The sequence below is a fragment of the Phlebotomus argentipes genome, unplaced genomic scaffold, assembly GCF_947086385.1.
Source record: "Phlebotomus argentipes unplaced genomic scaffold, Phlebotomus argentipes genome assembly contig_35, whole genome shotgun sequence".
In the NCBI taxonomy this organism is placed as follows: domain Eukaryota; kingdom Metazoa; phylum Arthropoda; class Insecta; order Diptera; family Psychodidae; genus Phlebotomus; species Phlebotomus argentipes.
In genome coordinates, this window is record NW_026776193.1 from 302,604 (window position 1) to 314,345 (window position 11,742).

Here is an 11,742-nt window from a genome sequence, read left to right on the forward strand (position 1 = left end):
CAGTCCTCGCGATTCGATATTTAGGAGACATCCGGCGATATTTGCATGTTTTGCTCGGTTTGTGTTGTTAATTTGAGGTCCACTAAATCATGTCCAGCACGTTTTATTCGAGTGATGCCGCGATCGAGGAGGACGCAGAGACGACATCGCTCACGCAGGACTACCTGCCAACGCTGGAGGAGACGTGGAGTGAGCAGGAGCTGCAGAGATGCAAGAAGTGGATTGTGGAGAGTGGCTTCAAGAGGATTAGTTTGCAGTTTCCTGACTCACTTCTGCGGCACAGTGTGACCATTTATGGGCAGCTGAATGGGGAGATTGAGGCGGAGTTCTTCATCCTGGGCGACACGAGCTACGGCAGCTGTTGTGTGGACGAAGTGGCGGCTTCTCATGTGGACTCAGACGCTCTGATTCACTTTGGCCAGGCGTGTCTCAGTCGGAACACGAGACTCCCGGTTCTCTATGTCTTCCTGCACTTGTGCGTCAAGTGGGAAGACTACCAGGTGAAGATGATGAGCACATTTCCCTGTGGAGATGAGAAAGTGATTATCTTTCCGGACACTGCCTTCTATCACGCCAAGGAGGAGCTTTTGCAGCAACTGGCGGAGAGGACAAATGTCAGAGTCGCCTCTCTGGCTGTTGACGATAGCGTGAAGGCAAACTACTTATGTTGGCATGTCCAGGATTTGGAGAGTATCGACATAACGCAGTGGAATTGCCTGTTCATTGGCGAGGATGATCAGACTTTCTTCAATCTCTCCCTGGCAATTCCCGCCGCCAAGTGGTTCATCTACGATCCCAAGAGGGAGACGCTCTGCCCTGCGACTCCCAGGACATCCTCGTGGTTCCGTCGAAGATACTACTACGTGGAAGTGTGCAAAGACGCCCAGATGATTGGGATTGTCATGGGAACACTCACGTCTTCGGGTTACCTGGACATTGCCAAACGGATTCAGACGCTGGCCAAGGAGCGCGGCTTGAGGAGCATCCTGATCTCTGTGGGAAAGATAAATCCAGCCAAGCTGGCCAATTTCTCAGATGTGGACTGTTTCGTGCTGATCGGATGTCCGCAGAACAACGTCTTCAATTCCAGGGACTTCTACAAGCCAATCCTCACGACATTCGAGGTGGAGCTGGCGCTGAATCCTGCCTGGAAGGACACCATTCCGGACACTTATTGCGTGGACTTTCAGGAATTGCTGCCCAATGGGAAATTTCACAGAGAACACGATCCGGAGGAGAATCTCGAGAGTGACGTGAGTCTCATCACTGGTCGTGTTCGTGAGCGCAATCAGCGGCCAAATGGGGCGCCGGCGGAGGCTGAATCGGCGCTGCTGGAGCGAGAAAGTGGCGCTCTTGTTAGCAATCGAGTGACTGAAGCTTTCCGGGAGCGCTCGTGGCGCGGTCTGGATCCGGCCTTGGGACAGGACGAGCCGGCGCGCATTGTCGAGGGACGTTCCGGCATTCCGGTGGCCTATGAGGAGCACAAGGACGAGAGGAAGTGAATTTGCGCATTAAATTTATTCGCCAAATGATCATTTCACCAATTTCTTCACGTAACAATTTGCTGTGGCATTTTCGTGGGGCGCCGGCGGCCTCAGTTCCACTTCTCCCTGCCAATCTCGGTAGGCCTGGGTGTGCACGAGCGTCATTCCCAGCTTCTCGGCGATTCGGGCGGAGAAGATGCTCGTGCAGACCGCTCCAATGGCTCCAAATCCCTTCTCCAGGGCATTTTCAGAGGCTTTCTGCATCAGCTTCTGTCCAATGGACTTCCCGCGGTGGCCGGAATGGACGGAAAGGACGCTGAATTGAACGCCTTTCGGGACATCGAGCCGACGACAGATGGCTGAGTGCTCTTCCAGGTCATGCAAGAAGGTGAGAATTGCGCGCCACTTGCAGTCTGTGATTTGGGACGTTTGGATCTTGCGCTCTGGCAAGGTGGAGTTGTCCACCTCGTGGCACAGAAGCACGCCAACGAAGTCCCCACTGGAATTCTCAGCCACAATACTCAATCCGGTGGGAATGCAGGACAAGGAGAACTCCTCGTCAGCTTTTGTGGGCTCTTTTGGTGCAATTGAGAGCGTCAGGAGCTCTTCTGGATAGTAAAACTCCCGGATAAACTTCAGCACTCTTTCCTCGTCTTTCGTGACGGCAACACGGAAGGTGAATTCAGTTATTCCGAGCTTCTTCACATCTGCAATTTAACTGATCGCTTTGGGAAACTTCCACGAACATATAATCATAAATCCTCTTCTAAAAATACTTTTTGTGCTCTTGACTTTACGCACACTTGCGCAAAAACCGCTAGAGAATAGTTTTTCGAATAGTTCTTTTTCGTTATCTTCGGTATTGTGTGAAAATTAAGACTTGATAAGATTGCTGCTTCTCGGATATTTAATACAAAGTTCAGACTTTGCACAGAACGATCATTTCTCATAAGTTGCGCCATTTTTCCTCCTGGAACAAGATTTCGGAGATCTTTTGCTTCATGAGGAATGTTCTTGCTCGCTCGGAGGATTCCTCTTTGTCTTTGGCACACGGTTCAGCCTGGTGTCAATTTGGATCTCAATATTCTCCTGAAAATCTTGAAACTGAGGAAAAATAGAAGGAATTCGAATAAACTATCAGAAGGAGGGATTCGCAAATTTCCGATATTAATCGATTATCGCGACCCGAAATCGGCGCCACGGAACTGATTTTACAAATACAAGATTTATAGGAAGATACCCAGCTCTTACGCTAATCTGCTCCTCCTTTAGGTATCGAGTCTTATCAGTCTTATCGTCGATGTCAATTTTCAATAGAAATTGGCCTTATTTCCAGGGTATTAAAGTGGTTCCTGGCGATGACTGTTCTTTCTCATATTTTACGAAATAAATCGCACTTTGCCGTCTTCTCATCAATCTTTGTGAGGAAGACAGTAAAGGTTGAAAGTTTTCCCATCATTTTCGTGGAGATTTAGAAAAAAGGGGGTTTTTTACAGGAAAAAATAACCGTTTGGATTTGGATCTTAAAAATCAGCTGTTTTTTGATACCTTCAAAGCCTTCAAATGCGTGACGTCAGTGAAAATTGTAAACAAAACGAGGTTTTGCAGTCAATTCTTCGTCACGCGTTTCCAGTGAGTATTTCGCAACAAAATGAAGAAGAACCAGCGAAAGATGACCAAGGAGTTCCGGAAGATGAAGGTTCGCTGCCCGGACAAGCAAAGCAAGGCGGAAAACTCTGCCGAAACTGCATCAGAACTGCACGAGGATTCGGACGAATCTTCCGCTGGTTCTGGCAGTGATTCGACATCCGAGAGTTCAGGTGGGGAGGATTTGGGCTCTCCGCCCACCTTCAAAGTGGCCATGTGGGATCTCAACCACTGCGATCCGCGGAAGTGTTCCGGACGGAAGCTCGCCAGGCACAGGCTGATCCGGAATCTCAAGCTTGGCCAGAGGTTTGTGTCTTCATTGAGAATGTCTTTTCCACTTGAGCTGCGCTAATGTGAGTTTCTTAGATTTCCCGGACTCGTTCTCACGCCCATGGGCACGAAAACTGTGAGTCCCGAGGATCGTGAAATTGTGCAGAACGCCGGAATCGCCGTTGTCGACTGTTCCTGGGCGAAACTCGATCAGACGCCCTTCGGCAAGATGAAGTCTCCCCATCCGCGCCTGCTGCCCTTCTTCGTGGCTGCGAATCCCATCAATTACGGGAAGCCCTGCCAGCTGAGCTGCGTCGAAGCCATCGCGGCCACGATGTTCATCACGGGATTCAAGGCGGAAGCCAACTGGTACTTGAGCAAATTCAGCTGGGGACACTCCTTCGTCTCCCTGAACGCCGAGCTGCTGGAGAAGTACGAGAAGTGCACGACGGCGGCGGAAATCGTGGCCGCCCAGAATGATTATCTGGAGAATGCGCAGAAAGAACAGGCACAGAAGGCGCCGGATTGGCCAGTTGTGGCATCTTCGGATTCAGAGGAGTGAAAGTGTGTCTTGTTTGCTTGTTTTTACACCCAAATATACACAATTATTGTGGAAATCGCGGCTTTTTCTCCTTGGCTAAATGTGAGGTTAGGACGTTTTGTTTTGTTTTTGATCAGGAGGAAAATCCCTGGGCGTGGGAATTTCGCCTTTTCCTGGGCTTTTCACACTGAAAATGTCTGGCAACGAACAATCCAACACTTTTTCTAGTCAGCTCAGTGATGAAAGAGTTCGAGATAATCTCATGTGGGCGGTAAATCGGCATTTTTCCAGTCAATCCCGACAATCTCTAACCTCACTCTTCTTCCAGAGTCGTCCCTGCTTCCTCTATAAGCACGAATTCAAGGATTGCAAGAGCTACAAGGCCAGATTCAATCAGTACTTCATCTACGGAGAGTCCATAGATTGCTCACAGTGGGGAAAGGATTACGAGGATTGCCTGAAGTATGAGGAGCATGATGATTTGGCTGCTGCGCGGCGACTTCTGGACAGCGAGGCTGAGCGGAGGCAGAAGAGGATGGAGGCTCACAAAGCCAATGACGTGTGGAAGAAGAGATCAACTCCGCCAACGGAATGGAACGCTCCACTGCCAGAATGGTTCACGAAGACCAACGAGAACACATTTCTCGCCCTGAAATCCAAGGAATTGCAGGATGGCGTCGAGATGCCGGCGAAAGAAAGCTCCTTCTGCTCTATAATGTAGCCGGGAATTGACAAAGACAGCTTCTAGTGTAACTTCAATGAGGGAATTTAGTGAAAAAGTCGAGAAAATGCAGGAATTTAAGCGTCTTTCTGGATCGACACCAGAGTCTTTCCCGGCCGCTTCGCCTTTGTCGCCCGCTTGCGCGGACTCGCGTCCTGGGAATCAGCGATGCACTCGTCGTCGCTGGCGGGCTTGGGCGTGGAAACTATCGCTCTGGGACTCTTCCGCGTGGCGACAGACTTCGGCTTGCGCTGCACATTCACCACAACGTCCGCATCCAGGCTGATGTCCAGCTCCAGATTCACCTTGTACAGCTTCTTCGTCTTCCCCGTGGTCTTGGTGACTTCCGTCTTGGCTTTCGCAGTTTCAATTTTCTTCCTGGGCGACGGCGAAGGCGCAACAGCCGGACTTTTCTCCCTCTTCACGCGCGGCTTTCTCTCCGGCGAGACGGAATCTGAGTCTCTGGGACGCTTGGGAGATCTCTTGGCGGCATTGATGGCCTCCTTCTTGGCCTTCTTCAGCGGCAGCGACACAGCGGCAAACTCCAAGTCGCCCGAATTCGTCTTTCCCAGCGTCTTCAGCGCCTTCGCGAACATCTGCCGGCACTCGTCATAATCCGGCTCCTCGTCGTGCTTCAGATCTCGCACGTGCTGCAGGAACTCCTCGAGAGGACGCGGATAATCGCCCGCGAAGAGATCCTTGAGTGACTTTCGCACATCCTTCATGAACTTCTCCTTCGCTTCCTGCACTTTTGTCGGCACTTTGAGCGTCTCCGGCGCCTCCCAGGGCAGCTTCGAGGCGCACCACTGCACGAGGTTGTAGCCCAGAATCTCCAGGTCTCCGCGCCTGGTCTGGACGCCCAGATGCGCGTCCCGCGACGTGTATTCAATCGTGCCGTTGTGCATCTGCTTCGGGTCCGGCTTGAAGTCCTTCGTGGTGAAGTGCGTGGCCAGACCGAAGTCCACCAGGTACGCCTGGGCGCCGCCGCCCTTGCCGAAGCCCAGCAGGATGTTGGCGCCCTTGAGATCGCCGTGAATGTACGTTGCCTCGTGAATGTACTCCAGAACGTCGATCTGCAGGGGAAGAACGATTGTTTGGTTAGAGTTTCTGTCGCTTTCCGGGCTCTCGACTCACCATCTGGATGGCCAGCCGGTAGACGGTGTGCAGTGGAATCTGGCGGCCGTTGTTGATGAAGATCTTCCAAATATCACTGCCGTAGCGCGGCATCACGACGAATCTGTGCTTTTCGCCCTGCAACTCGTGCGATCCTCTGCCCAGGAGATACGGCATGCCGAGATTCTTCAGCTTCCTGGCCTTCTTGAACGCCTCAACTGGAAGACAAGTCTGGTCAGTCACCCCGCCACGCGTGAGCCCCACAATTCCCACTCACTGTCGGCAGTCTTGGTGTTCCGGATGTAGAAGTGCATCTCGACGAACAGCGGCCCATTTTCGTACGGTTCAATCTTCAGCACGCTCTGGTAGTCGTCGGTGCTGCGGGGCGCCTTCTCTGCCTCGCAGCAGGAGTAGATGTCCCCGAAGCCGCCGCTGCCGATCGCCGGGCCGACGAGCCAATCCTTCTTCTCCAGATCGCGCAGCACGCTGCCCAGCGTCAGCTTCACCGACTTGCTGTAGCCGTTGGCCTTCTTCCGGGGCCGCGCCGGAGCCTTCGCTTTCCCCTTCGATGCCATTTGCCGGAGCGTCCGTGAAGAACCCTTCGTTATTTCGCGCACTTCCCTGAACAGCCAAACACTGCTGCCAACCATGCAAACCCGGCAGCGCCAAAGGGCGAAATGTCGCCAGACGAGCGACGGAAATGTCCGAGGGTGTCTTTGGAGGAGTGGAAAATGGCTTTATTGAAGGATTTAAGTATATTTTCTGCATTTTTTGTTTTGTATTTGAATGAATTGATTGAAATACCCTGAATTCTTGCTTTGTAAATGCGATTTTCACTTCGATTCAGCTTCATTTTTTCTCAGTACATCTGCAGACTAATTCATATCCCAGCCACTCGTGGCGCTGCACGAGCAAAGATTGCAGAAAATAAACAATGATGTTTTTTTCATGCTAAAACAAGTGCATTTCTGCGAAAATCACTTATAAACGCTAGTATAATATTCCTCCTCGAGGTCATAGAGATCAGCCGCCATGTCGTCTCGCAGGTTCATCAGCTTCTTGTCGCAATCCGCTTGTGTGGAGCGATAGAATTGGGAATTTGTGGTGATCGCCTCGTTGACTGAGTGGAAATCATTGAGAATCAAATACTGCTTGATGTCCGAGACCAATTTCATGAGACTCTCGCCCGCGCGCACTGAAACAGAGCCAAAAACACAGAGAGAAATGAGTCATTTCGTTATGATGCAATTTTCTCTGTTAATCACCGATATTTGCCGCCCGGACTTGCATCTCATATGTGTCCTGCTCGCATTGGGTGATCTTCGAGAGTTGACTATCATTTTCACCCTTGGCAAGCTTCAGTATCTCTGCAAAATTTTTGACTTTAGTGTGTTTTGAGCGTGTTTGTTTACATTTTCGCCACGCGCCAACCTTCAAAGTTCTCCTGCATGCTCTTCACGTCATCCTTCAGGCGCGTGTTGTAGGACTTCAGCAGGGCCTCCTTGGAGTTCGGCAGGTTGCGCTGCGTGCCCATGACCCCAAATGTGCCCAGTGTGATGCAACAGCGGTGAGAATTTCAGGGCCGGAGAAGCGATGTTGTGTGAACTTTCACAATTTCACCCAAATGTGACGCGATATATCGGTGAATGTCAGTGTAGTTCCAGACACACACCCATGTGGCGCTGTGTCGGCCAAACTCGCGTGGACCAATCAAATGCACACAACAATTCTGACGTCGACCAATGAAATAAATCCACGCTTTGATATCAGCGCCTCAAATTGAGGTGCGAACAGTAGAGGAACGTTAGTTTTTCAGTGAACATTGCGAAGAGTGGAAGGAATTTGTTGCAATTATTTGCCAGTTTCGGTGTGAATTCTGTGAATTTCCTGTGCAAACGCTGTGCGTTGGAGCTCTTGGACATCCCCTTGTGGATTAATTGTGGTGAAATTGTTGGAAATCCGCTGATTATTCGCTTGAAAAGCGAGGTAAGTTTTTTGGGGTGTTGCAATGTGGCCGGCATTCTTGGGTTTTCCCATGAAAACGCGGTTTTTGCACAAAATACGCCTCTTCCCGGCTGGGAGGGTGCTTCTGGGGTGTCTTGGGGGGCCAATGGGGTGTGCTGTGTGGGTGGAAAGGGGGTTATTTGCAGGCAGAGTGATGAGAACGTTCCAGACTACGTCATCAAAAAGTAATGAAAAAAATGAGGCCAACGTGTCGCATTGAGAGTGCAAAATTCCTCGAAATTTCCAAGAATTCCGAAGATTGTTGCAAAGTTCTCAGAATTCATTCACAATTCTCCATTTTGCGGGGTTGAATCGGTGCATTTGGGTGGCAAGAAAGCCACAGAAAGTGGCAAATTCTCGTGATTTTCCCTCCGCGAAGTGACTGGAAAGTGGCTGGAAAGCGCGGGCAGGTGGTCAGAGGAGGCTCTGGAATGCGCGCGAGAGCCAGGAAGCGCAAGGCATAACGGTGAAATTAACCGCTTCGTCATCAGAATTGCTCGTCACGTCTCGTGACCTATTTTTGCACTCCACTGACTTTTCCCCCCTCTTTTCCCGCCCTTCCAGGCTGTGCAGCAGAAGAAGAGCTGAAGATGAGAATACTGCGATTGCTGGCCGTGGTGGCCTTCGTCGGCCTGGCGCTGGCGGAGGACAAGAAGGAGAAGGACAAGGACATCGGAACCGTCGTGGGCATTGACTTGGGCACAACTTATTCATGGTGAGTTTTCCAGCCTCTTTTCCTTCATCTCTTGTGTGTGTGTGTGTTTTTGTCCATAGAACGACTAGAACTGCCAATGCGCTGCCAAAGCGTGGCCGTCTCAAGATTGGACTACATTGAAGGCGTATTTCTATTTCATGGCGACTCTTTTGCATTGCGTTGAATTGTCGTAAATTTTAAGGAAATACACAAAACGCCCACGATTTTTACACTAAAGTGATTCGATTTTTCGGGTGTAAATTTGACAGGTGTTTTTTCCACGCCTACCAAGATTTTCCCGCGATCTTGACGTGGAAAATTGACAACATAACCTCTAAAGTGAGAGTTTTTGCCTTTTCAGGGGTGAAATGTGGAAAATACTCGAAATTTGAGGGTGAAATTGTGTTAAATTATTGAAAAATTGATCAAATTGTCAAATTTTCAATTGATTTCCTTCATTATTTATTGAAATTATGACTATAATATTGCTTAATTAATAGAAACATTAAAAATTTGATTTCTAAAAGGCGATTTGAGAACATTTTATGTTGATTTTTTGATAGAATTTTAATTAAGACACAATTCTTAATATTTTTTCATACTTTGGGACACTTTAGTGGAAAGTCGTTGCGGAAAATTGTCTGTTTTGCTCGTTTTGCTGGTGAAAGAGATTTACTAATTGCGTCATTTCTCTCTCTCTCTCGCTCTAGTGTTGGCGTTTACAAGAACGGTCGCGTGGAGATCATTGCCAATGACCAGGGAAATCGCATCACGCCGTCTTATGTGGCTTTCACGGCCGAAGGTGAGCGTCTGATTGGCGATGCGGCCAAGAATCAGCTGACGACGAATCCCGAGAACACCGTGTTCGACGCCAAGCGTCTGATTGGGCGTGAGTGGAGTGACACGACGGTGCAGCACGACGTGAAGTTCTTCCCCTTCAAGGTGATCGAGAAGAACAGCAAGCCGCACATCCAGGTGGCCACGGGATCGGGCAGCAAGGTGTTCGCGCCGGAGGAGATCAGCGCCATGGTGTTGGGCAAGATGAAGGAGACGGCCGAGGCGTATCTGGGCAAGAAGGTCACGCACGCCGTGGTCACGGTGCCGGCGTACTTCAACGACGCTCAGCGCCAGGCGACGAAGGACGCCGGCGTGATTGCGGGGCTGAATGTGATGAGAATCATCAATGAACCCACGGCGGCGGCAATTGCTTATGGGCTGGACAAGAAGGATGGCGAGAAGAATGTGCTGGTGTTCGATTTGGGCGGCGGAACCTTCGATGTCTCCCTGCTGACCATCGACAATGGTGTGTTTGAAGTGGTGGCGACGAATGGCGACACGCATTTGGGTGGCGAAGACTTCGATCAGCGCGTCATGGATCACTTCATCAAGCTGTACAAGAAGAAGAAGGGCAAGGACATCCGCAAGGACAATCGTGCCGTGCAGAAGCTGCGTCGTGAGGTGGAGAAGGCGAAGCGCGCGCTGTCGGGAAGTCATCAAGTGAGGATTGAGATTGAGTCGTTCTTCGAGGGTGAAGATTTCTCTGAGACGCTGACGCGTGCGAAGTTCGAGGAGTTGAACATGGATTTGTTCAGATCGACAATGAAGCCAGTGCAGAAGGTGTTGGACGATTCGGACATGAGCAAGAAGGATGTGGATGAGATTGTGCTGGTCGGAGGATCGACGCGTATCCCGAAGGTGCAGCAGCTGGTGAAGGAGTACTTTGGTGGCAAGGAACCGTCGCGTGGCATTAATCCTGATGAGGCTGTGGCTTATGGCGCTGCCGTGCAGGCTGGCGTGCTGTCTGGTGAGCAAGACACCGATGCCATTGTCCTGCTGGACGTGAATCCACTCACGATGGGCATTGAGACTGTGGGCGGCGTGATGACGAAACTGATTCCGCGCAACACAGTGATTCCCACGAAGAAATCGCAGATCTTCTCCACGGCGTCCGATAATCAGCACACGGTGACGATTCAGGTGTACGAAGGTGAGCGTCCCATGACGAAGGACAATCACTTGCTGGGCAAATTCGATCTCACGGGCATTCCGCCGGCGCCGCGTGGCATTCCGCAGATTGAGGTGTCGTTTGAGATTGACGCCAACGGCATTCTGCAGGTCACGGCGGAGGACAAGGGCACGGGCAACTCGGAGAAGATTGTCATCACGAATGATCAGAATCGTCTGACGCCGGAGGACATTGAGAGGATGATCAAGGATGCGGAGAAGTTTGCCGATGAGGACAAGAAGCTGAAGGAGCGCGTTGAGGCGCGAAATGAGCTGGAAAGCTACGCGTACAGCTTGAAGAATCAGCTGGGCGACAAGGAGAAGCTGGGCGCCAAGGTGTCAGAGGAGGAGAAGAGCACGATGGAGGAGGCGATTGATGCCAAGATCAAGTGGCTGGAGGACAATCAGGATGCGGATTCGGAGGAGTTCCGCAAGCAGAAGAAGGAACTTGAGGATGTCGTGCAGCCAATCATTGCGAAACTCTATCAAGGACAGGGCGGCGTTCCGCCCACGGACGGCGGAGATGAGGATGATCTCAAGGATGAACTGTAGGCATAAAAAGTTTGTGTTATAAGGACATTAACAACTAATTTTTAGGGAGAGGAAAAGCTGAGTCGAAAATATGAGGAAAAAATAATTTATGAGATCCAAAAGTAGGAGAATTTCGCGGATTTAAATTGATCACAGCTATTATTTATTGTATAAAAACAGAATATCTCTTTAAAATTTTTAATTCACCGTCAAGTTCAGTGTTTTCACAGGAGTGTCCTGGATGAAGGACATCCAGAGGAAACATATGAGATACAATTTCCGTTGGTATTTTCTTTCAAACACACCTGAAGAAGAAGAAAAAAACAGATAGAAAAGGAGGAAATATAAGTTAATTGACTGATTGTGTGCGTGTGATTTATTAAGATTATGTAGCGAATGTATGAAGAGAATTTTATAAATAAAATAGTGAAAACTTAAATGGAGACTTTTTCCCCTGAAAACTGGAAACATGGCAAATGTCACAATCTCTGACTGGACAATTGAATGTCTTCGCGGCTGGAAGCTTTTGGCGGTGTTTCAAAAGACTTTCAGATATAATTAACTGGAACTCGGAAAGTGCAACTTTTGAAGTAAATTTCATAATATATGCAATGAAGAAAAAAAAATCAGTGGAAAATTGATGAATTTTTGTGTCATTAAAATTCCACCAGAGAAAATGTTCAACATTTCTTCAGTGGATAAGAGAGAATCCATGAGATTTAGCGAGTCACTT

General features: G+C 49.7%; 7 protein-coding genes across 7 annotated transcripts; 4 read left to right on the forward strand and 3 right to left on the reverse strand.

Moving 5' to 3' along the window:
• Position 1: 1 nt before the first annotated feature.
• On the forward strand, positions 2–1,529 carry LOC132264433 (2-(3-amino-3-carboxypropyl)histidine synthase subunit 2-like). Its single transcript, XM_059764648.1, has one exon. The coding sequence runs from the start codon at positions 90–92 to the stop codon at positions 1,500–1,502; it is 1,413 nt and encodes a 470-aa protein (XP_059620631.1). The 5' UTR covers positions 2–89; the 3' UTR covers positions 1,503–1,529.
• On the reverse strand, positions 1,528–2,446 carry LOC132264469 (arylalkylamine N-acetyltransferase-like 2). The gene is made up of 2 exons (XM_059764689.1): positions 2,410–2,446; positions 1,528–2,191 (listed from the first exon to the last, which is right to left on the reverse strand). Exons 1-2 carry the CDS (start codon positions 2,444–2,446, stop codon positions 1,533–1,535), a joined length of 696 nt encoding a protein of 231 aa, XP_059620672.1. The 3' UTR covers positions 1,528–1,532.
• A 378-nt stretch (positions 2,447–2,824) lies between these two features.
• LOC132264441 (18S rRNA aminocarboxypropyltransferase-like) lies at positions 2,825–4,071 on the forward strand. The gene is made up of 2 exons (XM_059764658.1): positions 2,825–3,437; positions 3,498–4,071. Exons 1-2 carry the CDS (start codon positions 3,136–3,138, stop codon positions 3,961–3,963), a joined length of 768 nt encoding a protein of 255 aa, XP_059620641.1. The 5' UTR covers positions 2,825–3,135; the 3' UTR covers positions 3,964–4,071.
• LOC132264442 (UPF0545 protein C22orf39 homolog) lies at positions 4,039–4,690 on the forward strand. Its single transcript, XM_059764659.1, has 2 exons — positions 4,039–4,213; positions 4,271–4,690. The coding sequence occupies exons 1-2, from the start codon at positions 4,136–4,138 to the stop codon at positions 4,661–4,663; spliced, it is 471 nt and encodes a 156-aa protein (XP_059620642.1). The 5' UTR covers positions 4,039–4,135; the 3' UTR covers positions 4,664–4,690.
• LOC132264440 (nucleosomal histone kinase 1-like) lies at positions 4,685–6,450 on the reverse strand. Its single transcript, XM_059764657.1, has 3 exons — positions 6,054–6,450; positions 5,798–5,994; positions 4,685–5,736 (listed from the first exon to the last, which is right to left on the reverse strand). The coding sequence occupies exons 1-3, from the start codon at positions 6,424–6,426 to the stop codon at positions 4,741–4,743; spliced, it is 1,566 nt and encodes a 521-aa protein (XP_059620640.1). The 5' UTR covers positions 6,427–6,450; the 3' UTR covers positions 4,685–4,740.
• A 278-nt stretch (positions 6,451–6,728) lies between these two features.
• Positions 6,729–7,486, reverse strand: LOC132264453 (mediator of RNA polymerase II transcription subunit 22-like). Its single transcript, XM_059764671.1, has 3 exons — positions 7,208–7,486; positions 7,042–7,143; positions 6,729–6,971 (listed from the first exon to the last, which is right to left on the reverse strand). The coding sequence occupies exons 1-3, from the start codon at positions 7,308–7,310 to the stop codon at positions 6,754–6,756; spliced, it is 423 nt and encodes a 140-aa protein (XP_059620654.1). The 5' UTR covers positions 7,311–7,486; the 3' UTR covers positions 6,729–6,753.
• A 97-nt stretch (positions 7,487–7,583) lies between these two features.
• LOC132264452 (endoplasmic reticulum chaperone BiP) lies at positions 7,584–11,448 on the forward strand. Its single transcript, XM_059764670.1, has 3 exons — positions 7,584–7,762; positions 8,345–8,495; positions 9,185–11,448. Exons 2-3 carry the CDS (start codon positions 8,371–8,373, stop codon positions 11,028–11,030), a joined length of 1,971 nt encoding a protein of 656 aa, XP_059620653.1. The 5' UTR covers positions 7,584–7,762; positions 8,345–8,370; the 3' UTR covers positions 11,031–11,448.
• Positions 11,449–11,742: the final 294 nt, after the last annotated feature.

Coding starts and splice junctions, on each gene's coding strand:
- LOC132264433 (XM_059764648.1), top strand. CDS start 90: ATGTCCAGCACGTTTTATTCGAGTGATGCCGCGATCGAGGAGGACGCA.
- LOC132264469 (XM_059764689.1), bottom strand. CDS start 2,446: ATGGCGCAACTTATGAGAAATGATCGTTCTGTGCAAA. Junction 2,192..2,409: donor AAATGATCGTTCTGTGCAAA/GTCTGAACTTTG, acceptor GTTAAATTGCAG/ATGTGAAGAAGCTCGGAATA.
- LOC132264441 (XM_059764658.1), top strand. CDS start 3,136: ATGAAGAAGAACCAGCGAAAGATGACCAAGGAGTTCCGGAAGATGAAG. Junction 3,438..3,497: donor AATCTCAAGCTTGGCCAGAG/GTTTGTGTCTTC, acceptor TGAGTTTCTTAG/ATTTCCCGGACTCGTTCTCA.
- LOC132264442 (XM_059764659.1), top strand. CDS start 4,136: ATGTCTGGCAACGAACAATCCAACACTTTTTCTAGTCAGCTCAGTGAT. Junction 4,214..4,270: donor GAGATAATCTCATGTGGGCG/GTAAATCGGCAT, acceptor CTCTTCTTCCAG/AGTCGTCCCTGCTTCCTCTA.
- LOC132264440 (XM_059764657.1), bottom strand. CDS start 6,426: ATGGTTGGCAGCAGTGTTTGGCTGTTCAGGGAAGTGCGCGAAATAACG. Junction 5,995..6,053: donor GAACACCAAGACTGCCGACA/GTGAGTGGGAAT, acceptor CTTGTCTTCCAG/TTGAGGCGTTCAAGAAGGCC. Junction 5,737..5,797: donor ACCGGCTGGCCATCCAGATG/GTGAGTCGAGAG, acceptor CTTCCCCTGCAG/ATCGACGTTCTGGAGTACAT.
- LOC132264453 (XM_059764671.1), bottom strand. CDS start 7,310: ATGGGCACGCAGCGCAACCTGCCGAACTCCAAGGAGGCCCTGCTGAAG. Junction 7,144..7,207: donor CATGCAGGAGAACTTTGAAG/GTTGGCGCGTGG, acceptor AAAATTTTGCAG/AGATACTGAAGCTTGCCAAG. Junction 6,972..7,041: donor AGTCCGGGCGGCAAATATCG/GTGATTAACAGA, acceptor GCTCTGTTTCAG/TGCGCGCGGGCGAGAGTCTC.
- LOC132264452 (XM_059764670.1), top strand. CDS start 8,371: ATGAGAATACTGCGATTGCTGGCCGTGGTGGCCTTCGTCGGCCTGGCG. Junction 8,496..9,184: donor TTGGGCACAACTTATTCATG/GTGAGTTTTCCA, acceptor CTCTCGCTCTAG/TGTTGGCGTTTACAAGAACG.